Source organism: Gallus gallus, chromosome 8 (genome assembly GCF_016699485.2).
Source record: "Gallus gallus isolate bGalGal1 chromosome 8, bGalGal1.mat.broiler.GRCg7b, whole genome shotgun sequence".
NCBI classification, from domain to species: Eukaryota; Metazoa; Chordata; class Aves; order Galliformes; family Phasianidae; genus Gallus; species Gallus gallus.
The window spans coordinates 6,078,041-6,106,037 of record NC_052539.1 but is presented as its reverse complement, the minus strand read 5'-3'; the positions used below and the strand labels follow the sequence as shown (position 1 = coordinate 6,106,037).

The window sequence follows — 27,997 nt, the reverse complement described above, 5'->3', positions numbered from 1 at the left end:
TTTGACAGTTTAGCTCTTTATTGTGACACAAGAGTTTTTTTTTGGCTGCGTTTGGATATTGCCCACGTAGCAGAACAATCTGCAGGGCAGGACAGGGTGGCTGCGGGCCGTGCCCTGCTGCGGGCCGGCTCTGTGCCCCACCGCCTCCAAGCAGAGCTCTCCGGAGACGACTGACAGCGGGGACAGGCTCTCCCAACTCACTTCTCAGTAGCTTTCTAGGAACTGGTGGTTTGTCTTCAGTAAAGTCCTCTTGGTGGAGAGGGAACGGTGATGACTAAGTCCTAGGAGTCCTTTCTTGCTGGTCTACAGGGACTGGCTCCGCGGCCAAGCCAAGTGAGGTGGCTTCGGGTGGTAAAGTCTGGCTCAGGGGGGCTCATGCCCCTGAACTTGGAAGGGAACTCCAGCCTGGCAGCAGTCACGGTGACTTGAGGCGACACGACCGGCAGCAAGCCTTCCTGTAGTACCAGTGAGAGCACAGCTTCACCTTCAGCACAAGCACGCAGTTGGCCGTCGCTTTGTCTTCACAGTCTTCTTCTGGGGAGCAGAAGCAACCAAAGAGGGGGTTACAAAGCAGACACGCTTCCCCAGGCTGAGAGCTGGAGGGTTCCCAGGGCTCCTCCTCCTCCCTGCCCTCCCGGTCTCACCTGGGGCCTCCGTGGGGCACGGCTGGAGCTGACAGGTCTGCCTGCCCTCTGGTTTGGAAGCGGGGTCACAGCCCTGGGCCAGCGCTTCCCCCTGGTAGCACTTCACCTCGCGCAGCCGCACACCAGCACCGCATGTCTTGCTGCACTGTCGGGGGTCGAGGGAGAGGGGAGAGAGCATGAGAGGTGGGTTTCTATTGAGCTACGGGTCCCGAGCTCTTTCTTCCACTGAAGACCTCACGGTCTGTGCTTTGGAGAATGCCCTCGAGGAGCTTTGGGTCAGATCTGACGCTAACCCCAAACTCAGGCTCCCCTCTGGTTGCTTGAGGAGAGCCTCTCGAAGCTGGGGCAGGGGGAGGCTGCTTTCTGCTTTTTAATGCAGCTCAGAGTTGGTTTTGCTTTGAATGCTGGTGCTGTTTTAGAAGATGGACAGAATGGCAGCTTCGCCTCCCCTCCTATTCACTAAATGCTAACTAAAGCAAGCAAGAGGACAGAACATCAGCTCCTGGCAGAGGAGGAGACGTGACTGCATCACCTGCAGTGTGGTGCATGCTTTTGCCTGAGGCAATAATCCACGAGCTCTAAGGTTTTCTGCACCTGCTGTGTGCCAGTGCCTCCTTTTGCTGCCTGGTCTGCTAAAAAGCAGAGCTCGTGGTCCCATCCAGACCCAACGGAGCCCTCAGCAGACCGAACTGCTGGAAATCCTCACTGCAGGTCACGTTCCACCACACAGGGTCAGCTCTTCTCCTGCTCCCCTGCCACACTGAGCCGTACCTGAGACCAGGAGGTAGTGAACCAGGTTGAGCATGGCCTCATGAAGCAGGCAGCTTGCTCCTCAGGCTTCTGCCCAGCCTCGCAGCGCTTCTCAGGGTACTCCCTGTACACCCCGTTCTCCAGCCCTGCACACAGGACAACCCGGGTCTTCGTCCCTCGTCCACAGCTGGCATCACACTGGGAAAGAGAACATAAACTGCTGCTCCGCTGCAGAGCTTCAGGTGAAGTGGCATCCCGCTCAGAAGCCAGGGGCTGAATGTATGTGCTAACACCAGGCTGATGGAGGTAGTGCTGCCCAGGTCACGGGAGCAAGGGGTGCCTGCAAGGGAGCTGAATTCCTCTGCAGCAGGGACAGGAGATGGTTATGTGTTCAACCAGCACGGAGGATGCTGAATCGAGCCTGGCTGGCCTGAGAGCAGCTCCCACAGGGGACCTGGAGTAGCCAAGGTAAGACTGTAAGAGGCTGCTTCTGTCTTATTTTATGTATCTCTACGTCCTAAAAGACCGCGTAGCGTGTTTGTGCAGTAATCTACATCTTGGAGCACTGACAAGCTCTGTGAGGGCTCCAGGGGACCAAACTGGTGCACTGCAGGAGATGCTCACGGACAAGTACCCGAGCTCAGCCCAAAGCTATGCAGGCAGAGATGGGAGGGATCGACCTCTCAGGACAACGCTGAGAGAAGCGGGCAGTGGGAGGCAGAATCTGATTCTAGCTGTGTTCCATGGTGTCCCGGGCAGCACTTATCAGCACAAGATTTCACTGCTTGGTGCCCATCTTCACAGTGCCAGGGCCAGCACAGCTGGCTCACATCCCTCCTGAGTCATCCTGCAAACAGCTCACCCGCAGCTGGTCAGCTGAGAGAGCACAGCAAAGAAGCTGGCACAGGCAAAAGAGGGGAGCCCAGCTGGCCCTTCAGGTGAGCGTAATCACTCAGGCACAGCTCACAAACAGCACTGCAGCATTCGGTGTGACCCACACCACAGGACAGAGCAGGAAAGGGCTACAGGACTGCTGTGGGTCCCCAGTTGTAAGTGATTTCTGCTCGTTTCTTGTCCTGGGGGGACTCTCAACTGAACGCAGTCAGCAGCTGGGAAGGCTAGAGAAAGGATTCCTTAGAAACCCTCCTCCTTCGTGCTCTGTGAATGCCTGTTTCTCTCAGGACTTCACAAGGCAAAGCCCAAACCCCACACGTTTGTCACGATGCTCTCCCTGGGTGCTCTGGGATTTGGACCAGCTTGTAATGGAAGCTCATAAAAGCACCTCCAGCAACAGAGGACAAGCAGGCTGGCAGCAATTGCTGGCTTAGTAGAAGAGGGCCCCTGGGCTATGTTCCTTGCATTTGGGGCAAGTAGATGCTCTTGGGCTGCAGGTGACTGCCAGGGCAGGGACCTGGGCTGTGGTCTGGGTTTACCTCTGGCTCCTGTTAACTGGTGACACAGTTGGTTTTTCTAGGGCTTTCTCTTTAGCAGGGAGACCAAAATCTTGGGGGTGTGAGCACAGATTCTGGATGGGACTCTGCTGAGGTGCCTGCAACTGCCAGCTGGGAGCCAGAAGTGGGAGAGGAGGAGAACTTCCTTAGGACACTGCTGCCTTCCCAGTGACCTCTGTCAGAGGGCCACAAGTGTCACAGACCGGGGTATGGTGGGGACAAGCTGGGGTATTTTCCTCTTCCCTCTTCTTGGAAGGAGCTACGATGAGGGTACGGCTCTGCAGCTGGTGGTCACACTGTCCAACTTTGCTCCACCAAGGGAGCCAAGTGCCCACCATCCCCCGTGGGATGTGGTGGGAAGGAGGGCTGAGGATGGGGGGCTGGGCTTGGCTTTACCTGGTCCCACTCCTGCTCCACCCAGTGTGCAGGGCAGTCCTTGTCTCCACACGGATGGACGGCCAGGGGCTTGGCAGCTGGGTCACACTGCGTGTCAGAGATCACCTTGCCCTCCAGGTTGCGACAGGCGACGAAACGGCTTATGCGTCCCTCACCACACGAACCTGAGCACTTGGAGGAATAAAGGGCATTGAGACACACCAGGGGGGTGGAGGGGCCACGGTCAGCAGCGTGAGCCCTGGATCTGGGGCTGTGGTGCTTGATCCCAAGGGTCCTTAGAGGTGCTGGAGAAACGTGGAAATGTGGCAGTGGGGGATGTGGCCTGGTGGACATGGATGATGGGTTGATGCTTGCACTAGATGATCTTAGAGATCATTTCCAACCTTAACGATTCTATGTTCTAAGTTCTAGTTAGGTCTGAACGAGCTCCATTCGATAATTTGAGGAGCTCTTGGCACCTGGAGAATGGAGCTCCCTGATCAGATGTACCTCTAAGGACCTTTGGACTCCACCGCTCCCTGGGCAGCCTGTGCCAGTGCCTCGCCACTCTTACTGAGAAGCAACGTTTCCTCACACCCAACCTGACCCTCCCTTGGTGCTACTTGAGGCCATTCTGTCCCATCCTATCGCTGTTAACCCGGGAGCAGAGGCCGACCCCACCTCACCACAGCCTCCTTTCATGCAGTGACAGAGAGCGATGAGGTCTCCCCTGAGCCCCTCTTCTTCACACTGCCCCATCCCATCCCCTCAGCCGCCCCCATCACGCTGTGCCCCACACCCCGCACAGCTCTGCTGCCCTTCTCTGGACATGCTCCAGCAACTCAGTGCCTTTCTAGTGAAGGGCCCAAAACTGAACACAGAACTCAAGTGCTGAGTGAAGCAGAGACCTCCCTGCTCCTGGCTGGCTGCACTGTTGCTGATAGAAGCCTTCTTGGCCTTCTTGGCCACCTGGGCACACTGCTGGCTCAAAAGCATACACTGTCACTATTTCTCTAGCTTCTGCCAGAGGAAAGCCAACAGTGAGCAGCACCATGACTGCCCATCTGCTCCCTCCCGCCAGCCCCGTGCCCTCAGAAGCGGGGGCATGGAGGAGGAGCCCCTCTGCACTCACCGGGCCCCAGTCTGAGGCGGTCCAGCGGCGGTCGCAGGGCGGTCCTGTGCAGTCCTTCTCACTGCTGGGCTTCTGGGACTCATCGCAGAGGGCTGCCTCCACCGAGCAGCGCACCTCCCTCTTCATCGTCCCCTGGGTGCCACATCGGGCCGAGCACTGCAATGACACGGAGTTGGACTCCAAAGCAGAGCAGAAGAGGAACAAGCAAAGGTGTTTTCTTCCTGCTGCACTGGTGGTGAGAGGAAGGGCCCCAGCAAGGAAGGAAGAAAGTGAGTAAAGGTGAGTGTGCAGTTGGGCAGGGCTTCCTCAGCGCTCACCACAGGGAAGCACCCAACATCTGCCCTTTTCCTTCAGACCCCAGCTTGTCCTTGGATGCAAAGCTCCCCCGATGCCTACCTCAGACCACTCCGAGAGCTCCCACTGGGGTCCGCAGGCCTTGTTCTTGCAGGCTTTCCTCTCTATGGGCCTGGCCAGCCCAGCCGACTCGCAGAGGTCATCGTAAACAGAGCTGTCGAAGCCTGGAGCCAGCATCTTCCAGCAGCGCACGGTGCGGTACTGGTAGCCCTCGCCACAGGTCCTGGAGCACTCACTCCACCGGCTTGTTTCCCACCTCCACAAGCAGACCCCAGGAGAGGAAACACAAAGCAAAACCCAGGTAAGGGACCCGGGGATGGAGGGTGGCTGGGGAGCGTTCGCGTGCCTTAAGACTCCCTGACCCGCCAACTGCTGCTGTGAATCTGCTCATCAGGTGTAGGTCTGTGGTCTTGCAAAGCAACTTCGTGCTCAGCAGGTAATTTAGACACAGAAAATTCCTTCCCTCTTCTCATTTACGTGAGGATATGCAGGTTTAGCTGTTTAAATATGTCTTCCAGACCACAAATGGCTGCATACCGTGAGCAGGAAACGATCCTTACAAAGACTTGTATCCCCCAGGGGGAGCAGATGCCATTTCCACTCACCTAGGCTGGCAGTCTCTGCCTGTGCAAAACTCATGTGTAGGTTCTGGTCGGGTCAGGGCATCGCAGTATGCTTCGTCCACTTCCACTCCGTCGTACCGTACACACATTGCATAGGAGGCACTGATACCTGCTGGACAACCAAGACCTCGTCTAGGTCAGGCTCCACCGGATCCAGAAGCCTCCCCCAGCTATTAGAAAATCACTGAAGAGCACTCACTGCCTCTGAAAGCCTACCTGCAATTTAAAAATGCCAGTAGCCAAAAAGGTCCTGACGTGATCGGTTGCCTCGGAAAGGCTTGAACTGATAAGAGCCTCCAGACAGAAGTCAGCCACGTGCTCTGAATAGCTCTGCTTCTCTCCCTGAGCTCTGAGTATTGGCATACAAACCTCTCATCAACTCTGATATAAACTGATGCTAAAACTCACCCTACACACTGCAGAGATGTCTGACTGCACCACCGTTACAGAAGTCAGCAGCTTCAAGGTGCCACTCAAAGACTGATGGAATTTGAAACTGTGCTGGTTTCCCACCAAAACACATCTGCCCTCTCTCGATCCCAAAAAGGAGGGAACCAAATGGCAAAGTGCTTTCCTTCCTTGGGGGCTGCCAAGTGGATTCCAACTACAGAAGTCAGCAGGACAAAAGCAGTCTTTGAACTGAGCACGGGGTCTCTACCTACCCGAAGTGCAGGTGGAGCTGCAGGGGGCATAAGCTGAGACCTTCCACCGATACATGTCAGCCAAGCTGATGTCATCGTGGCCCACGGGGCTCACATCAAACTCGTTGCTGCGGAGAGAGGAGGAGGCAGGAAATAAAGACGTAAGATGGCTGTGAACATAAAATATGCTGTATTCCCTCCTTTCTTTCTTTGGAAGTGGGAAGAAGCTCATTGTTTCTCTTCTCCGTCCCTATCTCCCCCATCATGGGCAAGAGGCACCACTGATAAGCAGGGTGTGAAGCCTTCATCCACCTCCTGTATTCATCTAGTAAGACTGTGAACAGCCACGGCCCCACAGGTCCCTCAGAACACACTTAAATGGATCCCTCTGAGGCAAAGGAACACAGCACACGTTCCAGAAGCTCTGTGTTGGACCATGAGCTGCGCCAAACGCTATTTGGAAGGCACACAGTTACTCAAGCACCTCTACCAGACGCCATGGAGAATCACTGGCAAATGGGGACATCAAGGATAGCAGTGAGACCACCAGAGGATTGGTTCAACCCTCCCTCCCCAGCCAACCATGCTCCCGTTTTGCCCAGGGAATGAAGTGCCACCTTTCAGTGCCGGGGGCTCGCAGAGGCTCTGCCTGGTTGACGTCCACCGCTGTGCTGGCACCCAGCAGAGAGCTCTCCACAGATGTCACCATGCTGTAGTTGCTCTCCTTCCCCTGTCTCCCAGCAAACACCTCCACCTTCAAGTCCTCCAGTGAGTTCTTACGAGACGGCGCTTTGTGGAGGCCCTGTGGCCACCGGGCAGCCGTTTCAGCCCATAGTCCTGCCGTGGTGTTCCTCTGGGCCAGCCTGGCAGCCAGGTACTGCAGCTCCCTGCAGAAGGCAGCGTGGTGAGGGTCCCGGTGGCACAGCCTCCTGTAGAGACGAAGCCTGGAGGATGCGAGGCGGCTGTGCTCCAACAGCTCAGACCTCCTCATACTGTAGGGTACAGCCGTGCTGATGGAAATCTGGTTGAATTTGAGGGCTGGAGGAAGAATATTGGGATGCGTTAACTGCCTCGCACGGCTTATTCTTCAGCATGGGGTTTAGTGGCATTTGGTAAGGCAAAGAAACACTGAGTGTTTTGCTTCAAAACTCTAAGTTGCCATCAGGGTGCATCAACAGGCTTTAACTACCCTGAGCAGCCTCATGTGAGATCCCCACACCTGCCCGTGGCCCAGGAGTTGCATTAAAGCTTAGACCTATGTCATAGGTGCACTTCACTCCCAGTCCTGCCCCTTAACTGTTTGGCTTTCCCAGACAGACCTCAGATTTGCTCCCCTTCCCACAAGGAGCAACCAGCTGCACTCTGACAGTCTCCACCCCTGCTATTAACCGTCCTTTTTTCCCCGTCTGCCTGATGGAAAAGCCACCCCACATATCAAGCAAACCAATGTGGAATGTCCCAGCGTCCCTCTTCAATGAATTAAGGCTTGGGAGAAAAGGAAAAACAAAGCAACCAACCCAATTCTGTTTCTCCACCAACTGCTGCTGCTTCCTCCTCTTCTTCGTTTGCGTGGTAGACTTGTCTTAAGTGGAAGTCATTCTCCTTTTCTTCACCTTGCTCCCAGCCCCAGCCCCGAGGGTGGCTGGTGGAGTTGGTGTGGAAGAAGTGTGGATGGCTAAAGCCTAAATCTTCATGCCTATCTTTTAGAGAAAGCCGTTGGTTGGTGTCATCTGGCGACAGGGAAAGCCAGGTGGCATTGGAGTCCTTGGCAGCTCTGAAGTTGGCTGGGACAGGATGGCTCTGGCCGGCCTCTACTGGGTGATGATAACGAGGTCTGTCTACAGCAGGGGCTGCAGTTCGGAGAGGTGGTGGTGCCCGTGGTACAGTGTAGTCGTAAGTTATATGTGGCATTTTCCCATTGAAGTTATAGTACTGGAGGAAACAGGGAGAGGAAACAAAACCTCTTTTATTCTAAGGGCATGTATTTCTTCTAACCGCATCCGCCTCGTGACAGATGTTAAGAGAAGATAGCATCCTCTAAACCCCAGAGGAACCCCCATGAGGCAGTATCTGACTTCCTCAGCCACACGGTTGGTGTGAGAACAAAATTAGGAAGCAATCTGTCTGAGGGAGGCTCACAGTTTTGGGACGGGCAGGACAGGAAGGGCTAAAAGTACCTCTTCACATACCATGGCATTCAGAGACTGGTTGGTGGGCCCGTGAGCTATGATATACTCCAGGCCGTCTGAATTCAGACTCGAGGGCCGCCTGTACTTGAAGACGGTGCCAGCTACCCTGAAGTTCTGGGGGTTGTCAATGGCAGAGTTGCCGTTGAAGAAGAAATGCCCATATTCATCAGCGAGTGCTTCGAAGGGAAAAAAAAGAGACAAATGTGATGCTCCGTGCAGAGCTGAGGCTGTGCTGACACCGAGGAAAGCAAACCCTGTGCTACCCAGGAGGAGGAAAGCTCAGGTGTCCTCCCACCCCCAGGCAGCTGAGCTGGGACCTCCACACCCCCCCGACCCCCTGCTTACCCAGGATGTTTTCTGTCTTCCTGCGTTCCATGATGAGGATGTCCATGGCACCGGCAGGGATGCTGGTGATGAACACGTAACCTGAGGAGCAGGAACAGGAGGTGAAGAAACTCCAAGGATGGAACAGAAGAGTGCTCGTAGGCAAAGCATCTCGTGGGATGGGTGTGTGTGTAGGAGGGCAGCGCTACCCCTAGCAGGATGTTAAGGACACGAACACGTTGCGCCAAGCTGTGAGCTCTAATCCCAGCTCCCCTCTGAAATCCCTTTACGAATGACCACTGAAGGTCCCTAAGGCTCAGTCTGACCACTGCTGGGTTTGAAGTCAGAAAGGAATGGCGTGGGCTTAACAGTGTGGCTGCAGGTGCGTGAATGAATGTGCTGTCAGGCTTTTCCTCGCAGGAGCACATAAAAAGCTTACTATTGATCAGCACTGGTGCTGGAGGGTGCAGGGAGAAGCCTGTCGGTCCCCACAGCTCCCGACTCAACAGCACTTGTCTCAAGAGGAGCATAAAGATTGAGCTTTAAATGGATGGGAAGTAAAAGGCTCTTAACGCTGTGGGGGTTTGCCAGCTTGTCTTTCCCGTTAGAAAGTCTGTTGGTTGTTTTTTTGTTTTTTTTTTTCCCATCCTGTAAGATTTTATGAGGCCTGGAATGGAAGGCCAAGACCGTCTGTGTGCTTCCAGAGAGGTCAGCAGCATTACCACAGCCTGGAAAGGAGCCAGAACACTTCTCTGGTCTAGCGTCTGTGGAGAATGAGGTGGGCTGGTGGAACAACAGCAGCGTAAAACGATGTTCCAAAACATCCTCAAACCACAGTTAATTAATTACTAATGAGTATACCACGGTCTGTTCCCTCTTGGTGGAGGAACGGGCCATGAGGTTGCAAGAGATGAACCATTAATCTCAGCCCAGTTTCAGAGGGACTGTCCCTCAGCTGCATCAGCCACAGGACTGGGGAAAGCTGGAGGAGAAGTGCAGGCTGAAACAAATGCTGTGACCCTCATCAGAGGAGCCTAACCTTCCGGTGAACACCTAGCACGAATAAAAGAAGATTCATTGACCTCTCCACATCATCTGAGGTGCGCGAGATGCCAAAATCAATAGGAACAAAGAGATCCCCAGCTGCCTCCTGCGGCGAAGACGTGAAAGAAAACCTCGCTGGCCTAATTTACAGCACATCACACCCCATCTCCTCCGATTAATCCAAAAGGATAACATGTCGGTATTTAAGCAGAGGTTGGCACTCCTCAGCTTTTTCCACCAAGCAGCTGGGAAACTCCTACCCTCACTCAAGCCAGCCACCCTTCGTGCCACTTGGTGGTAAGAAGTAGCAGGTGAAGTCTCTGGACTGCGGTAGCAGGGAGTACCTATCTGTGAGACTGCCTTTCGGAAGCTGCCTGAGACACGGTGACAAGTGCTGCCGTCCCCTCCACACACCCTGCATCTGTCCATCGTCCGGGCCGAATACAGGCTCCCATCGCACCCCACTGGCTGCAAGGAAGAGAGCAAAAACAAAGAGTGTCTCTTAGGGGACGGTGTCTTTTCAAGGTAAGGCTACCTTATTCTTTAGGTGAGCTTCTGGGCGCGTGGGTGTGGGGTGGTTTGTGGCCACGTGCACTGTGCCCCTGAGCCTGGGGCAGGGTCGCACGTGTAGGTGCAGGAAATAAGATGCAGAAAGTCTGCTTCTGTTTATTCAGCCTCCCATCTTTTGGCCAGTCCTTCTCACTGTAATAGCGATGTACAGCATCATCCTCCAGGAGACGCTGCATCAAAGGCAGGCAGGCTACTCGAGGTTTGAAGACACCTCTCTCCAACACTACACACACACATCCTTCACCCCTGTTCTACATCTGACTCCATTTGCGTGAGTCCCTCTGCTCTGCTCTAACCCACAGGCATTCAAAAGCGAATGTAATCACTCCTGCCAGGCCTTGGTTTCACTTCTCTGCTGGGATCCTCGGCTTCGCAATGACTAAGCAGTCCAACGAGGCATTTATACCCCTGGTTTCTGTACTATTTCCTTCCAGAGCCTCACCTCGCACTTCCCATTGATGCAGACCCCTTGGTAGGTCCTGTCCTTGCAGGAGGTACCATCCTGGGCTCGGGCCATCAGCTGCCTCTCTCCATTCCGCGTGGTGCACTGGAGGTCACACGGCTTGTTGGAGATGCTGGTGTAGTCATCTGAAGGGACAGAGGCAGACCAAGGTGATGGGCAGTGAGGGAGGGGACTTTGCCTTTATCCACACTGCTGGTTTGACATCACCTTACATGCTCTTGCTTCTGGAGGTGAGACTGCAAGGCTACAGGCCTTGTGGCAGTAAAGGGATCGTGGCAGGAGGCTGCACCTGGGGCCACACATAGAAGTGCTTCTTGACGGCAAAACCTCTCCCCTCTGCAGTGCCATCCCCTGTGCCAGATATGGGAATCCATATCAGCAGATCCCAGGCCACGCATAAATACACAGGAGCAAGTGTGACCCATAGGAGAGGTATTGCCAGTGGGGCTGTGGCCAGCTGCACCCCTTCCAGCTGAGCAACGTAAGTTAGGGGTGCAGATGTTCTATGTTCCCTTGGCAGCTAATGGAAAAACAGGCAGGTCCAGAAAGGCAGTCATATCTCAGGGGAGCTGAATCTGGGCCTCGAGGGCCATCTGGCAACCCGTGTGAAGCAATTTATCTCCTCCGTGCAGGAAATGAACGGACATCCTGTCCAGAATAACCCACCGCCATCCCAGTGGGAAGCACGCCGGGGGACGGAGGTGGCTGAGATGGTAGGAGGCACACACAGACTGAGCGCCCACTCTGCCGAGGTGACTGCTGGTGAGCCAAGACACCTGAGAGAAGCCTGTGCCCCATGTCTGCTCGCCAGGCACCTTCTGACATAGGATCCAAGCCAGTGTGAGAAGAGGCCTGGCTGGCTGGGGTGGCTCTGTGAAGAAAGGGGATGATTTCTCCAAAGCAGGGAGTATAGAGGAAGCACTTCTGGACCAGCCAGGAGCATCCATCCCTTGCCCCCCAGTCCTCCTCCTGTGTCTGAGAAAAGTCCTGCAGGTGTTTTCTCACCCTGATCCTTTGCGTGAAGCTGTGAAAACCCACCTGGATAGAGGGGCATCCAGTGGTAGTACCGCTTCCCAAAGGCTTTGGCATTGAAACTGGAGCACTGCTGTTGTTTGAAGCTTGCTGTGTTGGCTGGGCAGGGCTATGGAGGGAATAAATGTGATCAAAAGCTCCCTGTGTCGCAGCCCTGGTTGTGACAGCTGCTTGGCCCCGCCGCATCCTTGGAGGATGAAAATGCCCTGTCCACCCTGGAAGGAATCAGCGATGGACTCCGATGTGCAGTAATACAGGCAGAAAGGCCAGGCTTCCATCGCCTCAGACAGCTGTATGTAACAGTACTGCAAAAGCTACTTTCAGCAAAGGGAAGAGCATACTGGAAAAACTTCTTCCTTCCCCCCACCCCGCAACAAAGATGTTTTACATCTTTCTCCCCCACCTTTCAGACCCAGAGAGGAGAGCCCAACTCCCATGTTTCCAAAGGCACGCTGGCAACTGCCCCAGGAGTGGACTGTGCCTCTCTGTCTGCACTCCTCTGCCAGACCCTCACTGCTGCTGCTCCTGCACTTGCTGGTCCGAGTGTGGACCTCACATCTCCCACTGAAGGCCAGTCAGTGCTGGAAGCAGTTCTCACCTGCTGCTGGCACAGTTGGTAGTGCTTGGCTTGGCCAACACACATGGTGCTGTTTGTTCCCTGGGGCATCTGGAGCCTGCAAAGCAGAATGTGAAAGCAGAAATAAGCTAGAGGCCTGCAAAGCACTAAGAAATCAAGGATAATAGAGGAGTCAGGGTGGGATTTTATCACAGTAAGGTTTTCAAGATCTACGCTAGTCAACGTCTCCTCTGAAAGGCATTTGCAGTGCTTCTAGCTTGGAAGCATGGTTTTAGGCTACTCTCATTATAGGGCAGATTGAGTGGATGGGAAACAACTGAAGTATTTCCATGGCTGTGCCCAGACGTCCCTGAGCTGCAAAAGGGCTGGTGTGACAAAATGGCAACAGGGCCTGATGATCCACCACTGCCATGGCAACACCTACGATTTGGAAGTGGGCTGGGGGGTTGGTTTCAGAATTCACTGAGCGGCATGCAGAGAGGTGGCGCCTCTCATGGGGACTGAGCACCTTTCAAGATGAGCAGGAGAGGTTTGGTGATGAACAGAAACCACGGGGATTTCTCAGCAAGTGATGCTTTAGCTGCGGCCAGCAGCATTTGTCCAAGGGATGCTGAAGTTCTTGACTAATGCAAAAGCTAAAACAAATCTTGAAAGCTGGGCAGATGCAGGGAGAAAGGTCAAGGTTACAGATGGGAGCTTCACTGTGTAATGAAGAGCCACATTCAAGCTGGGCTGCTCAGATGTGCCGCAGCTACTCCTGCAGAGCAACGCTTTACACAATGGTGGTAGAGCCTAAATTCACATCACAGGGCTTCCAAATTGCCACCTCTTTCAGCTGAAGCAGGGGCAGCCCGCAGACTCCAGCAAGAATTGTTTCACGGGGCACGGCTGGCTCACACTTAAGCTGCCCTGCTGAAAGCTGCAGGAGCCTTCTGGCTGGGTTTGATGTCAAGCAGAGGCAGAGACATTGGCAAGCCTCGTTAGTGGGGAGGCGGTGTCCAGACGGACGGCATGTCACCACATCTGCACCCTTACTACGCTGCCAACCAGCCCACATAAAAGAAATTCTCTTCTGGAGGAGGCAGAGCAGGTGGGGGGGCCCTTGTCTGAGCTCCCTGCCCTCAGGAGTGCAGTCACGCAGAAGGGAAAGAGGCTGAGCAGCCCCTGTGGTGTGCTGTGCAGTACGATGCTGGCTCTTGTTAGCGGCTCAGGCTGGCGAGGTGCCTGGTGAGGAGGGCTGGGTGGCGTGGTGAGGTGATCCGGAGGGAACAGCTGGGTCCCCACAAACCCCGTGTGACCAGTTACAGGACTGCAGTAGCTGCAGGGGCCAAATGGGGCTGTCAGGGACCAATGGAGGTTGGGGCACCACGGAGGGTGCACGCTGGGACCCACCGCTGCCGCAGGCAGTGCCGCTCCCGGGACATCACGCCTCCCCCGCAGGATCGAGAGCAGGTGGACCAGGAGCTCCACTCTCCCCACCACGTGGTAACTTCTTCATCCCAGGGGCCATCTCCACCTGCTGCCTCACTACTGTCCTGACAGAAACAGAGGACGGTTAGCTGGGGAACCCGGCGGCCTATCTCCAGAGGATGGATGGATGGATGGATGGATGGATGGATGGATGGATGCCTCGGGGATCTCGCAGCATGGAGATAGGGCTGCTGGGCACGACATGCGTGGCACTCAGTCTGGCTGCAGCTCGAGCTGCGAGCTCAGTGCCAGCCCAGCTCAGACACACCAGCAGCCCAGAGCCCCAGCTGCCAGCCAGCACGGAGCAGCAGGAAGGCTGCAGCGCCCGGCTGCGGGGAAGGGGGGTGGGGGGAGGGATGCATCTGTCCTTTGGCAGGGCTGTATCACAGGGAAGAAACTCCTCTTTGTGCATAAGTCGGCTCAGGTCCAAGTTCCTCACCCTGCGACTGTCACAAAAGTCATTTTCAAGAGTGCTTCAGAACCAGAGCCTCGCACAGGCACAGGCACAGGCAGCCTGTCTCAGCACAGCTTTGCTGGCCTCTCCGTGCTCAGCAGAGGACTTTCTCCCTCCCCCAGCATGCTTTGCTGGGGCCAACCCTTTAAATTTGGCAAACCTGAGCTCTCCCAGCACTATGTGGTCACGGCAGCGGGCTGCTGTTGGCTGCACCTCTGAGATTCCCAGCAGGTAAGTGAGCATGTGTTACAGCAACATCTTTTCTTGCAAAGCTTTTCCTGCTGTGTGATGCCCTGAAGGCTCCAGGGACTTCTGCAAACTGTGAGCAGGAGCAAATCAGCTGTTAACTGCAACACAGCTGCGAGCAGAGACTTAAATGCAGCAACGAGCTCACCATGGGGCAGTGGCTAGAATTGATTTAGCCAGCTGAAAACGCTGACGGGGTATCAGTAGCAGCAGCAGAGAACAAATAATTGGTGTGTATTGTCTGTGTAGCATCTCTATGTTACGCTGAGGGCACGGAGAGGCCGCAGCAGCGCTACTCTTAGCAAAACCTGCTGATCGTGGCAGTGCTGATAGCCCTGGTGGGAAGAACTGCTCTGCAAAACGTAATTGATGGATGTGAAAGAAAGCTCAGCAGTCTGCTGAGCTCGGTTCACTATTTTGGTTGACTGCCTCTTGGCTCGACGCTCTTTTAGGGTGTGATAAAGCCAAAGCGTTCTTCATCTCGCAGTGTAATTCCTGCCTGAGCATTTGTTTCTATAGCATCTGCCGACAGCATCCTCTGGGCTGAGGAGATGCTGCTGATTTGGGGTTAGAACTCAGCACAGGGTGACCGTACCGCAGCCGGACTGTGTTGAAGGTAACCTGCTCTGCTGCAAAGCAAGCAGCGCGCCACCTGATGCTTTACTCTTCTGTGGTTACAACAGCTGATGGCGAAAGCAGCGCGACCAAACTCCTTGCAACGTGGGTGTGCTGGCTGGATGTGACTTCTCTGACAGAGAGAGAGCGCTGCGGCGAGCAGCTCAGCTGCTCCAGAGGAAAATGAAGCGCGAAAGAAACAAGCAGATTGTTAGCAAGACCTTTCCCTCCGCTGCCAGATGCTCATTTCAACCTGCGTCCTACGGCGATTTCTGTCTGGCTGCACGCGATCAGACTGCAGGTGGAAATGCTGGCTGTGCAGCTCCCCCGGTTACAAAGACAGAAAGGAAAGGCTGTATTTTCAGTCCAGATCTCCCCCTGACCCCCGCGATAAGCATCTCCAGGCCTGCGGAGGAAGCGCCCTTCGCAGCTGCTGGCAAGGAGAGGACAATGATTTATCTGTCTGTGCAAAGAGCTCAGTGCAAAGCAGGCTCTCCGGAGCTGGGGCATCAATCACAGCTGGCCCCTTCCCACGTGACCGAGCAACCACGGAGCAGCGTGGGGTGCACAGACTGCCCAGGGGGAGGCGTGTGGGCTGGCGTTATTTACCCAGCCCTTCCCCAGCCTCTACCCCACTCCATCCCTGTGGGCTCTGCTGCAGCTCCAGCAGCGACAGCGGTTCTCAAATGAAATGTGTTCCTCCGCCTCCGTTAAGCCCCTGTTCCCGCTTCCTCCCCGCGCTGGAGGAATCAATCCCGCATTAAATAGATTGATTCGGCTCTCAGGTTTTCCATGACCAAGCACTCTTGCCAGCCCTTGCCCAGCAGCACTTATTTATCTGTGTAAGCGAGGACAGTGCTGAGCTGCAGCCTTTCACAGCCAGGCTCACGGTGTGACAGCAGCTGAGTCCTCAGCCCGGAGACGTGGAGGTGAGACTCAGGTATGTGCAGCTGGGGCAGCCGGTTCCAATCCGGGCTGAGTTTGCTGTGCTGTCAGAAATAAATCTGCTCTACCCACGACAGGCAAACGGCTCTTGTTCGTAATTAGCAATACTTGCAGTTTCCAAATGGCCAGGTAATAAAGTAAGGCCTGTGGGATGGACTCCAGATTAGATAAGCTCCCAGCTTTGGTTTCCCAAGCCCCTCGGCAGACCTCAAGGGTCGCTTCTGGCCAAGCAGATCCCCCCCGTTCCTTGGAGAATGAGAAGCCAAGGGGCTTTAAGGCAACACCTCTGCACTCTCCTGGCTGTGGGAGATGCTGAAGTGCTCAAACCTGTGCCACGCTGCAGAACCACGCATGGAGCGGACTAGAAACTGTAGGGCAGGAGGTGGGTGTAGGTCCAGGGTCTGTAAGGCTGGCTCTGCCTGGGCTTGGACATGGGAGGAGGATCCGGTACAGCTCCTCAGCTGATGAGAAACTGTTAAGGGCTAGGAATCACATCAGCAGAAAAGACAGGCCACTGTGCAGCTCAGCCAGGTGCTCTCCTCAAGAATTCCCCTGGAGGCACTTGTGGCTTGGCACGCAGGCTGTACAGCTGCAGCTCTTCCTCTCTGAGGCTAACCACGGGGTTCCTGTGCCTCAACACCTACACGGGAGGCTGTGCATGTGCTCTGGTGAGGGCTGCCCTCCCGTCCCCATGCTCGGGGGTGAGCAGAGCCTTCAGCGATGCCAGGGAGCTCTTCCAGGGGCGTCCAATATCGCTGTCTCTAAGCCAGCACCGCTGAAAGCTTTTCCTGCCTACCCAAAGGCTCAGCAGCTGTTTCCCCTCTACCCCCCACCAGAGCCAGACAAAGGCTGCCACAAACAACTGCTTCAGCCCTGCAGAAGGAGGGAGGGCCCGGGCTGACATCCTATCAGTTTTCCAGGCGGTCTTTCTGAAGGACAGAAAGGGAGAAAATGAACCCTCTAATGATTCTCTGCTGCGTGTCGGCTCAGCTCTAAGCTACGATGGGTTTCCCAGAAAGCTGGGAATAACGGCAATTAGTGTGTCATTGGCTCAGTGTCCCACACTGCGCACTGAATGCTGGGGCTCATTACAGCCTGTGTGTGTGTCGGGGGTTAGAAGGGCTTTCCAGGGAGAGACAGAACAAATCCCTGTTAGTTTGCAATTGCGTCCCCTCCTCTCCCCCCAGAAAACAGATCTCTGGTGGACTGCTGCGAAGGGAAAGAGGAAAGGAAGATGGGGTGTGCATGAGGGATCCCCACCATCCGCTTTTGCAGAGGCACCGAGGCCAGAGAGCTTGGAGCAGGGAGGAATTTGCTTATCTGGGGGCTGAGGCTCTCCACGGCATTCTCTGCATGCGTGCCGCAGAAAAGCAGAGAGCAAAAGCAACAGCAGGTTAATCCCTTAATGACCGCTGCCTTCACAGCCTGCTCCGTGCGGGGTGAAGGAGTGCACATCTGGCAGCCTGACCCTGGGAAGCCCCGCTTATGGGGCACGCAGAGCAGGCAGAGTGTGCGTGAGGCTGGAAACGAGGTGCAAGCAGCACAGCGGGGCTTCAACCCAAAGGCAACCGCAGCTCGGGTGGCAGCGCTGCTCAAAGCTGGGGTGCACAGAACCACAGAGGGGGGGAGGGACCCCACAGATCACCCACCCCCCAGGTGGGCGCACCCCCTGGCTGCTCCCAGCTCAGGCTGCCCACAGCCCATCCGTGGCCCGGGGCACCTCAGGGATGGGGCGGCACAGCTCTGCGCAGCAGTGCCAGGGCATCACCGCTCTCAGCAAAGAATTTCCTCCTGCCGTCTCACCTCAGCCTCCCTTCCTGCAGCAAAAAGCCGTTCCCCCCCCCTCCGTCCTCCCAGCAGCAAAGCAGGTAATTGATGGTGTGAGCGCACCGCAGCCGCGGCTTTGTGCGGGCAGCAGCCCATCGCTCAGACCCCTCCTGCCAGCCGGGGGTTCCCGGTGCTAAAAGCCGTGCGGGCAGGGCCGGAACGGGCTCCTAACCCTACGCCTGTGGCCGTGGGAGGAGAGGAAAGTCGCATTTCGGCCCTAAACGGCCGTTCCCCCCCCCCGACGGCGGGGCTGGCTGCAGGCGGGCGGCCTCCCCGGGTCACCGCGGCCCTTTGTCAGCGGGGCGGGCGCGGAGCCGCCGTTCCGGGCAGGGTCAGCCCCGAGGGCCGCGCTTACCTTAGCGCCGAGGGGGGCGGCGGCGCTCAGGAGGAGGAGGAGAAGGAGGAGGAGGAGGCGGCGGGGAGCGGCCATGCCGCGCTGCTGCTGCCGCTGCTGCCGCCGCTCGGAGGAGGCGGCGCGGCGGCCCACCAGCGGCCGGGGCAGGAGCAGCCGGCGGCGGGGCGCGGGCCGGCATGGCTGGGGGAGTTAATGACTTTACAACGTGCCGGGAGCCGCGGCCGCCGGGGGAGGGAGGAGGGGGAGCCGGCGGACAAAGGGGAGGCGGCGGGGGGCAGCGCTCCGAGCTCCGGAGGCGGGGAGCCCCGCGGCACGGCCCCGTCCCGCCCCTCGGCCGGGCTCCGGTGTGGGCTGCCGGCGGGGAGCGGCGCGCCTCGGGGTGCTGCGCTTCGGGACCCAGCAGCCGACCTAAGGGGCTCCGGACGAGGGGAGTCCAAGCGCGCTGTGCCTCTGGCAAGGAGGACCGGCGTTTCTTCCCTTGAGGAGGAGCCCCGTGTGATCCAAGGCTTCCCTCCGCAGCCGAGCTCTGAGCTGGGAGGCGACCGCTCCTTCCTCCTGCTGCTGTGAGCGGCTCCAGCGGTTCAGCTCCTTTGCCGCGGAGCAGCTCGGGCTGTAAGCGTGGGCTGGCTCCGCTCCTGTGCGGGGACTGCCGTGACCAGAAGCCGCTTCTTGGATACGCCGGAGCGGAGCCGGGTTGGGGGGCCGTGACCACCCCCGGTTTGGAAGCTGTGCTTCGGCTCTGAAGATCGTCGGCTCTCGAGTGCCCTCGCCAGGGACCTGCCGACCCTCTCCTCGGAGGCGGATGCTGAGGCTGAGCTCCGAGCAGAGCGGGGGGAAGGACGGCGATGGGGCGGCTCAGTGCTGTGCTCTGTCCCTGCGCTGGGACGGCTGAGGTCGCTGCCCGTCCATCTCCTCTCATCCTGCCTTCCAGCTTTAGTGAGTGCAAAGGCACGTGCCGCTCGGAGGTGCAGTCCAGCCTGAACTTCCAGAACTGATTTTGCCCCTCAGCCGAGCAGCTTCAAGGTAATTTTTAGAGTCGTTGAGCGCTTTGTTGCGGCGCATCCTTCCCTCTGGAATCAGTGCCGCAGGGGCAGTTTCCACCCTTCCCTGCTTCCCTTCAAGAAGCACGGCTGCATCCCGCTTTGCATGGGGCTCAGTGCAAGCACAGACCCGGTACCTCCCACCCTGGAGATGCAGATCCTCGTGTCCTGCAACCTCTTGGCACTGCCACACACCCAAAGTGACTGTAGGGTGCAGGAGGGAGGCGGATGGGGGGGGCTTGCAGGGGGCTCCTGCTCAGTATGCACCAAAGGTCGCTTCTCTGTATGCAGAGAACATGCACCACAACAAGCACGGCCTCTGGGGGGGGGGACATACAAAACCAGTGCTCTCCTCCAGCCAGAGCTGCTCTCAGCCCAGCAGGAGTTTGGCTGCTCTGGGAGACTTCTGAATTCGGAGGCAAGGCCAAAAAGGCTCTCTCTGTTGAGGCCAGGGCTGGGCAAGATAATTCAGCACAAACGTTAATGTGCAGACATGCAGAGGTGTGAAACCGTGTGGAACAGACTTATCTTTTCCCCCGCGAGTACAGTGTTGAGATGAGAAATGTTTGGTTTCTGAAACGTTTCTGTTGCCGTTGGGTTTCAGTTTCAGTATTACAATGGAGTGTTCTGCAAAGCCCAGCGTGCTTCAGCTGGGGTTGCATTTAGCAGCCGGGCTGAGCTGAAGCATCCCTTTATGGGTCTGTTCTTAGTGATGGGCTTAGCTGAAAGAGCTGCCTATGTCTGTCCCATGCAATTGAGAAAAGCATTCACTGTGTCTGCAGAATTACAGACGTGACCTAAATAAACCTTTGTCCGACGCGATAAGCTCTTCTGCTTTATGAAACAAGCTAGAGGAAAGAACAGGGTACAGCAAGGCACAGCCTCACTTTGAAGACTTTGCTGCTCTCTTTTGCAATCTCATTTGTTTTTCAATAGAAGTCTTGGTTCAGAAGCAAGCAGGGTGGGGTTTGTTTTGTCTTTAAGAACAGCTTTGCTGGATGATGCTCGCAGCGAGGTGCCCAAGCAGCATGAAGCTGCCTTTGCATACCCTGACTGTCATTATGCACGTGGTGGATAAAACTGATAGTGAGATAACTTTAAAATACTGGTTCCTCTATAAATATGGACACGATTAATGCTTCACCAGTTCCTACATCAGTGCCAATACTTAACCATGAAGAACAGTAACTGTTTTTTATTATCAAAGTAGTGGATAACAATAAAAAGGAGGGAGAGGAGGAAGCACCCAGCATCTTGCCTGTATCTTGTACAAAACCAGGCCTGGAGCTGCTCTGCTGATGCTGGGCTGTAGCACGTCCAGCTGTGTTTGGCGTGGTTAAAACCTCTGCAACAGGATGCTTCATGTCTCATCCTTGGCTAACTGCAAGGGTAACTCGGCTCCCTGTAGGCCATAGGGGATAAACGTCAGTAAGTGTGGGGCAGTGGGGAAAGTGCTGCAGCTCTCCTGGATGTCGTCTTCACGTGACCGGCATCGTAAAGAAATCAAATGTCTGCTCTTTGGTTCAAACTGCATCCTTCTCCTCTTCCTCCTCTTTGTCCCTTCCCTCACGTCAATGGCCACAGATCTCCCAGGAGAGGCAGGGCACGCGGCGGGAGGACAGAAGAGTCAGGTGGTGATTTCAGGCACTCTGTGAATGGCTGAGCCAGCCCTGGAGCAGATCAGCAAGGCACCATAGGCCAGCACGGGGATCTGGAGCACTTGGGTGGACTGCTTGTAAAAACAGCATGCTGTTCTTGATTTGTGTCTTGCTCAGGTGTAGTCTCTGCCTCTGCAAGGCTTCGGTCTCTGCTGTCCATACAGAAACAAGACATGCTTTGCTCCAGCTGCTCCTTCTCCAGCAGGAGTGACTGTAGGCACAAGGGGCTGACACCTGGGGCTGGCTGCTGGGTTATTATAAATACTTCAACCTGTGCCTGCCCCCAGGTGTTCCCTGAGTTAGCAGCTCTGCCCCAACGCTCCTGCAGCGATTCAGTGTGTAGGAGCACAGTAGACTGCACGGGACCTGGATTTCTCTTCCCGGGGTGCAGAAGAGGAGGCACGGTAAGAATCCACCCTGTTTAGTTAAGGATTCGGGGTGTTAATGCCAGAGGTTTTATTCTTTACCACTTAGCATCAGCTCTGCTCCTTGTTGCTCTAACGTTAGCCAGAGCACCACCTGCGTGGCAGGAAGGCAAATGTACCTTTGGTGGGCAAGGACCTGGTGTGCTGCCTCGCGTGGCTTGAAATAAGTATCAGTGTTATCATCTACATTCATCAATACAAGTTAGCTGGGGAGAGGCAGGCAGGACAAGGCAAAGCAAGGCAGGGAACTGCTGGGCTGCAAACACTCTCAATCTCCATGAAGGATTCTTTTCCAGGACACCCGGAAAAGCCATGGAATGGCTCCTGGAGGTGTTTTGTCAGTTTGCTCATGTCCTGACCCTGAGGGCTCCCTCTGTGCAGGCAGGTGATGTAGAAACACTTCTGGTGGCTTCCATCAGATCTGGGTGAAGAGGAATCACATAGGACCGAAGCTGACGCATCAGCCCTGATTGATTCTTGTAGCCTCGTGGTGGTAAGCGGATCAAGAGTGAACTTTCTAAGAGGTAGCATTAAGTTAAACCATAGTATTCATTCCTTTGCCTTGGGGCTGCACACCATCAGAGTGACAACAAAGTGTTTTGTGTTTCCCTGTTCTCTGCTTTCAGAATGGCCACTCCCTGGGATTCCCCGTTCTGTGTAGTGTTTAAGTGCTGATAGCTTAACATTTTTTGTCACTGATGTTTGAGGAATTTCTGGGTTGCGGATTTGTTTGCACGTTCCGAATTTCGGATCCGGTCTTTGGGTGTAAATCAGTCGGTGGAGCTGTGTCGGGACTGGCTGGTCAAGCTCTTGAGTAGCAAACCTATTTTCTTTTTGAGGCACGACTTCCAGATGTTGGGTTTAGTGAGTTTCACCTTGCTTTGTTCTACGTCCTGCAGCGTACGGTTTTTCCCTCCCGTCTCCCTACATTGTAATGTGCTCCTGTGCAATTAGCAGTCTAAAATATCAGCTATTCCCACCTGTCCGAAGGAAGCATACAGTCTGTTATTACCTCCAGTTGGCCAGGAGGCCTGGATTGCTTTGTACCTGTCGAACTCTTCCGGGAAGGTACAGGATAAAAACTGTAGAGAAGCAGCACTGGTGTTAAACAAAGTGAGTTCCTCATTCATTTGTGTCTCCACCTGCCCCGAGGCTGGCTTTCCAACCCTTCCCGGGGCTGTGGCAGCCTGTGCCCCTAGGGTTTGGTGTGGCAGCCCCCCTTCTCGATGTTCTGCACTGGGTGGATGGGTAGGACCAGGTGGGAGATGCGGCTCCACAGCCCGCTCAGTTTGTCAGAGTCCATGTGGTCATAGGAGCTGGGAGCGCTGGCACTGGTGAACTTGGCCCAGAGGAAGTCACGAACCCTCTCTTCCACCTGTTGGAGTCTGATGTGGGTCTCCAGCATCTCCTCCTCCAGCAGCACGGTCAGCAGCAGGGCCACATCCTTGAAAGCAGCGCTCTCGTGGTCACAGTACTTGTAGAAGATGAGGGTGGCACCCGCTGGCAGCAGCTCGAAGCGGTGTATCACCGCAGCACGGTCCCCAGCCTGGAAAGCCGAGCTGAGCTCTGAGTCCACCTCCAGCTTGGCCTGGTCGCTCTGGAGCCCGGATTTATCCTCGCCATCGATGTGCGCTGTGCTGGCACGCAGGGCGGCTGAATAGCTGTCAGCTACGTGGGTGCTAAGGCATCGCAAGGTCCGCTCGCCTTTGCGGGCAGCTGTGAAGATGATGATGGCCGGCTGCGTGTGCCGGGATGCGTTGAGGTGCTTCTGCAGGAACTTGCGACTGCGAAGCCACAGGTCGGGACTCTGCCCTGGAAACCTGTCCTGCAGCTGGTTGAACTGGGACAGGAAGGCCTCCACCGTGGGGTTCCTGGGGGCTGGCTGGGACTTGGCGGTTGGGTTGCCGAAGCAGAATATGCAGAAGCCAAGAAATACGAGGCCCAGAAGGACGAGTCCTGCTCAACAGGGAAAAGATGAACAGGGAACAGAAGTCAGGCCCAAGCGACCCGTGGCAACCCGCTCTTTCTATCTTCCTTGACCCTCCCTGCTACGATAGGATAATGGCTCTGGTTGGTGCTCTCTGGGGTCCCAGGGATAGGGAAGAAACCGTTTGCTCCATACCATAGAACCCAAGCTCCTTCACACCACCTGCTGGGGCTACAGCTCCAGAGACGAGGGCAAGGCTGCAGCTTCCCGGTTTCAATGCGAAACACCACCTGAAATTACAGCAGCCCACGAACTTTCTTCTCTTACCCCACCTCATCTGTTTGCTTTAAGGTTCGTGACCGTTTGGAGCACCTGCCTCCACTCATGGGGGTGGCTGACCCAGCTAAGCTATTGTGTTTGCTGCCCTCCTCCTAGCTATGCTGGGTGAACAAGGGCTACCCCTGTTGTCCAGAAAGGAGAACAGTGGGGTTCAGATGCTGTTGGTGTTCCCAGGGTCTCTTCCTGCCAGGAGAAATGTATGGTACAGGATGGGTCAAGCTGGGCTTCTCTTTAAGGGCACGGATTGCTTTCTTTATTTGTGGCCTGTTTCCCCCAAGTCTGTAGTGCCTACTGAGCAATGGTTCCCTCAAACCTTCAGAAAAGACTGTGAAGGGTGATGAGAGAGAAGAAAAATTAAATGTGCTTCATTACTTGTTCCTGGAGGATCGGGGCCTTCTGGTCGATGAGTAATGCACAAGGGAAGCTCCTTTTCCTCACCTTTCACTAAGAGGGACTCTTTAGGTTTCTCCTGTTCTGTGTTCTGAGCAGTGATGTTCTGCAAGCAGTGCTGAGCCTCTGGCTGTGGGGCTGCATGTCCTACAGTGAGAGAAATACATTTTCTACTTGCTGCTGAGAGAACAGCTCAGTTGGGCAGTTATGAGAAATGCAACAAATCATCCTGGAGCTCCCAGCTGTGGGAAAGAGTTAAAGCTAATGCTGCTTTGAGAAGCCTTGTCTCTCTCTGCTTTTGGGGCAGGGAAAGAAGAAAGATTCAGCACGGTTTCACGCTTTTGAAGAGAACAGAAGCCGAAGGAGAAAGAGACAAAGAGGAGCCAGTTAACTTTGTGCTAAGGAGCAAACACCTTCTTCCTTGCTTGACTCCAAAAGAACTGGCAGCAGGCACTAGGAATCTCACTGTATTCCAGCACCTAAGCAAAGCAAAGGCATGTGCACAACAAAGTAGCAGCAGTGTGCAACCACCAGCTCACCTTTAGTCCCATGTCTGCTCCTTAACGTGCCCGAGGAGTCACTCTGCAGTGTCACTTGCTCTATGTGCTCTCCTGCCTCCTGCTCTAGGAGAGGAGCACTGGTGCTCTCCCGTGCCAAGAGGCCCTCGGTGACATCTTGTGGGGCATTCAGATCTGAACGTGTCATTTCACTGCCAGAGCTCAATGACTTGCTTCTTGATGAAGCATCTTCCTCTGCTGTGTTGGAGCTTTCAGGTTGCCTGCTTGTCTCCTGGTCCTCCTGTGCTTCCTGGAGGCCGTGGCCGTGTCCTGCACAATGCATTGCATTTTGCACCAGCCTGGCTGTAAGGAGTGAAATTCACAGACCCCTGCTTAGTTTCTTTCAGTGTAAGAACCACGTACCTTTTCTCCTGTTCTGCCTCCTCTAGGGAAAGGCCCAGTTTATCAGCATTTTGGAAATGAAGTACACACAGATGGGGAGAGACTCACCTCTGTCCAAGTCATTTTCTTCCCGAGGTCTTTCTGACGTGTCATCTTTTGTCTCCCCAGATTCTTCCAGTGATAATTCAGTTTCCTGAGGAACCTGAGTGTCCTGAGGAGACTCCACTGTGGGGCTATCTAACTCTGTCAGAGTCTCCTCTCCCCCATGAGCAGCTGGTGGCTTACACACTGAAGAGTCCTCCTGTGGTCTGCAGGAGGTCTCAGGCCACGTGCTTGTCACTCGGTGCTCAGGAGACTCTTGGGGAGGTTCTTGGTGTACAGGATGCTTGGCTGTGCTCTCCACCTCCTCTTGGGCTGGCCCAGCTGTTAGGATCAGAGTTCACGGGCTCAGTTAGCCATGCAGGGGATAAGAACATCTAGTGCTTTACTACCACCCTCTAAAACTCCCAGTTCTTGCATTGCAGAAACATCCACACAAGCTGCTATGGAGGAGAACGTACCATGGCCAGCCATCATCACCAGCAAATCACACTGCCTTACGTTTACACAGTGTACTCTATTGTTTTGGCTGCAGTGGTAGCCACACAACGAGCAGTCACTTACAGAGATGCAATCCTCTGTCTGTCCTTTGATCTGTTCAACACCAGTAACTTGAAACACTTTTCACGCTCAGATCTTACCAGCAGTGTGTGGTGGGTTGGCCTTGATGCAGCTGAACACCAGGGGTAACCAAAAGTCAGAATACACGTGGGTTGAGATTGAGACACTCAGATAAGTGAAGGAAGGGGACTGGAGGTCCCAGGTGATGCAAAGGCAATCACTCACTCTCCTACAAGACCAGAGAGTCTCCAGGCAATCTCTACTTTGGAAATCAACCCCATCCCACCTTTTTCTTCCTGTACCCCGGTCGTATTGCTCAGCATGACATTGTCGTGCATGGAATATCCCAATCAGCCAATTTGGGGTTCATCTCAGCCTACTCGTTGGGAGAAAGAGAAAACCTTGAGCCTGTACAAGCACTGTTCAGCAGTAGTCAAAACACTGGTTTGTTATCGGTGTTTTTCACCTGTGGATTGTGGTTAAAGAAAAACAACACAGCGCTCTAGAGGCTGCTATGCTGAAAGTTATGTCTATCCTAGGCAGACCTGGGGTACACCATTCTATGGGGGGTGGCAGTCCCTTCGTTACAGGGAGGGTATGTTACCACTTCCTCCCCAGAGAGTGGTTTTCCTAGGCTAGTAAACTAAGATAATAGACTCAAAGCATTTCTGAGGCTGTTGTTGAACACTGGCCATAGCAATTATGGTGGTGTCCATGTAATAGCTGCCTTGGAAGCCAACCCTAGATTATAGATAGCATCGAGGTATCACTGTAATGCTCCAGTGCAAGAAAAAATACCTGAGAATGGAAGTGCATGGTAGGAACTGAAATGCAAGGAACCTAGAAGTATCCTGCTATTCAAGTTGGGTACAAATGCACCTTGCCCTGCCTCCTCTGTAGGTTTTACATCCCTAGGTGATGGAAAACTGTCTTATTATTTAAGGCCTATCAATTTTAGGCTTCTGGGTTGTGCAGAGTTTGGATCCTGCACTCGAGCTGAACCATCTCATTCCTACCTGGTAGATACAACCTCGTGAAGACTCGCTTCTTCACTGGAAGCATATTTGTTGTGAACCCTGAACTTCCTTCTGCAGGTGCATTTAAGATACCTTTGTGCAGCAGAACTCCCTCCTCCTTGATTGGTAACCCAAGGGAAGTGACTCTGTCACTGCCACCTACTGTGCACGGCAGTGACAGTGGGAGCTGCTCTACCCGATTACACGTATAATTGGCTGCTGGCCCAGAGGTGTTCCTCTCTCTGCACGCTGCATTACAAAGCTATTTCCCATGACGAAGCACTGGGATACCAGGAAGAAAGCTCTCCCAGCCTGAAGCTCTGTCTTCAGCCCTTCTTGAGCTGCATTCCAAACACAAAGCCTAATCCTGATGCTGATAGGAATACAAAACTGAAAGCAATCTGCTACTATGTTGCCTGGAGAAGAGTGGATTTTTCTTAGCTTTTTTCGGTTTCCCTTTCCCTTGTTAGTGTTGAAGTCCTTTTGCAGTGGGATTTTCCCAGGAGGTGGAGCAAGCATAGAGTTCACTTACCTCCGGGCAGACCCACACTTGAATTCTCTTCCATTTCTTTTCTCCCCTGGAGTCCCAGCACTGTTTTGCTTCACTTTCTCCCTTGCTTGTACAGGGACTCGTCTCCCCCCTGCTGGGGTGGCTGACCAAGTCCTACCCCTGGCAGGGCCACCATCCCTCCTCGGCCTCAGGAACTGCAGCTGAATGCCCGTAGACCTGATAAGTGCAAACACAGCCGCAGTGATTCATGGTGGAAGGGGAGGCTCCTCCCTCCCCTCAAAGTTAATTTCGTTGCAGGAAAACGAGCGCATGTAACCGTTACGGTATGCCATGAACTCACAGTGTGCAATGCCTGCCAGCCAACCAGTGACAGGCAGCGTGGAAAACTCATTAGAAACTTTCCCTGACAGAGATGAGTTCACACAGACCAAAGATCTCAGTTCCCAGCTGGAAGGGCACCTTTCCCCCCCTGGGCTGCCTCTGTAGCTCGGTTTTCTTGCTAACTGCAAGAATTAGGAGTGCGTGGGTACGGTGTGGCTCTCTCAGCCTGGTTCCTGTCCCTCCCCTCCCTGTGCTGTTCCGCTCGCAGAATAAGGAAGCACAAAGATGACGTGCCTTCGGACACTTACCAGGCAGGGCTGGAGCCAGGCAGGGAGGCGACTAGAAGCAGCAAGGCGGCCAGCAATGGCCCTGGGGCTCGCCCTTGCTCTGGGGCTGGCTGGAGAATCCTTTCCCTGAAAACACTCTGAATCCTCTGCTGTGGGTGCAAAGGTGAACCCTGCCCTTCCTCGGGCGCCCGGGCAGGCTGCTGGGAGCTGTAGTTTTCCTCCTTCCTCTCCAACGTGGCCGCCTCTTCCCTGAGAAGCAGCATCGCTGTCAGCAGGGCTGTTTGCTGGAGCATTCTGTGTTATCCTTCGGGGCTGTATTTCTGAATACTGGATTTCTGTGCTGTAGGCTTAAACACGTTGGAGCAATGCTTTGCAGCAAAATGACTGCGCTCCTTGCTGTGCCTACAGCGGGTAGATATGCTCCATGTTTTCTGCCCCAGGGC

At 55.0% G+C, this 27,997-nt stretch overlaps 2 protein-coding genes across 15 annotated transcripts; both read right to left on the bottom strand.

Annotated features, from left to right (window-relative positions):
• On the bottom strand, positions 1–21,025 carry ADAMTSL2L (ADAMTS like 2-like). Of its 12 annotated transcripts, none has more exons than XM_025153225.3 (18): positions 18,082–21,025; positions 13,562–13,704; positions 12,191–12,266; positions 11,599–11,701; positions 10,540–10,685; positions 9,872–9,995; positions 8,505–8,585; positions 8,160–8,335; positions 7,488–7,902; positions 6,588–7,008; positions 5,992–6,098; positions 5,312–5,441; positions 4,749–4,962; positions 4,353–4,508; positions 3,242–3,412; positions 1,416–1,592; positions 645–789; positions 1–534 (listed from the first exon to the last, which is right to left on the bottom strand). In XM_025153225.3, exons 1-18 carry the CDS (start codon positions 18,154–18,156, stop codon positions 416–418), a joined length of 2,979 nt encoding a protein of 992 aa, XP_025008993.2. In that variant the 5' UTR covers positions 18,157–21,025; the 3' UTR covers positions 1–415. The 12 variants fall into 12 exon arrangements, 11 of the variants coding, with proteins under 11 accessions (XP_025008993.2, XP_422263.7, XP_025008995.2 ...); XM_422263.8 differs by having other exon boundaries at positions 5,312–5,438; XM_025153227.3 differs by having other exon boundaries at positions 13,562–13,699.
• TOR1AIP2 (torsin 1A interacting protein 2) lies at positions 20,302–27,702 on the bottom strand. Of its 3 annotated transcripts, none has more exons than XM_004943215.5 (6): positions 27,576–27,702; positions 26,968–27,162; positions 24,868–25,182; positions 24,400–24,720; positions 23,843–24,007; positions 20,302–23,160 (listed from the first exon to the last, which is right to left on the bottom strand). In XM_004943215.5, exons 2-6 carry the CDS (start codon positions 26,999–27,001, stop codon positions 22,400–22,402), a joined length of 1,596 nt encoding a protein of 531 aa, XP_004943272.2. In that variant the 5' UTR covers positions 27,002–27,162; positions 27,576–27,702; the 3' UTR covers positions 20,302–22,399. The 3 variants fall into 3 exon arrangements, with proteins under 3 accessions (XP_004943272.2, XP_422262.3, XP_025008997.2); XM_422262.8 differs by having other exon boundaries at positions 23,909–24,007; XM_025153229.3 differs by lacking the exon at positions 26,968–27,162.
• Between the last annotated feature and the right edge of the window lie 295 nt (positions 27,703–27,997).

Coding starts and splice junctions, on each gene's coding strand:
- ADAMTSL2L (XM_025153225.3), bottom strand. CDS start 18,156: ATGGCCGCTCCCCGCCGCCTCCTCCTCCTCCTTCTCCTCCTCCTCCTG. Junction 7,009..7,487: donor TGGTGGAGAAACAGAATTGG/GTTGGTTGCTTT, acceptor TTCTTCCTCCAG/CCCTCAAATTCAACCAGATT. Junction 3,413..4,352: donor CCGCCTCAGACTGGGGCCCG/GTGAGTGCAGAG, acceptor TATTCCTCCAAG/TGCTCAGGTTCGTGTGGTGA.
- TOR1AIP2 (XM_004943215.5), bottom strand. CDS start 27,001: ATGGAAGAGAATTCAAGTGTGGGTCTGCCCGGAG. Junction 25,183..26,967: donor AAGTGTGGGTCTGCCCGGAG/GTAAGTGAACTC, acceptor TGATCCTAACAG/CTGGGCCAGCCCAAGAGGAG. Junction 23,161..23,842: donor CCCCGATCCTCCAGGAACAA/GTAATGAAGCAC, acceptor CCTGTTGAGCAG/GACTCGTCCTTCTGGGCCTC.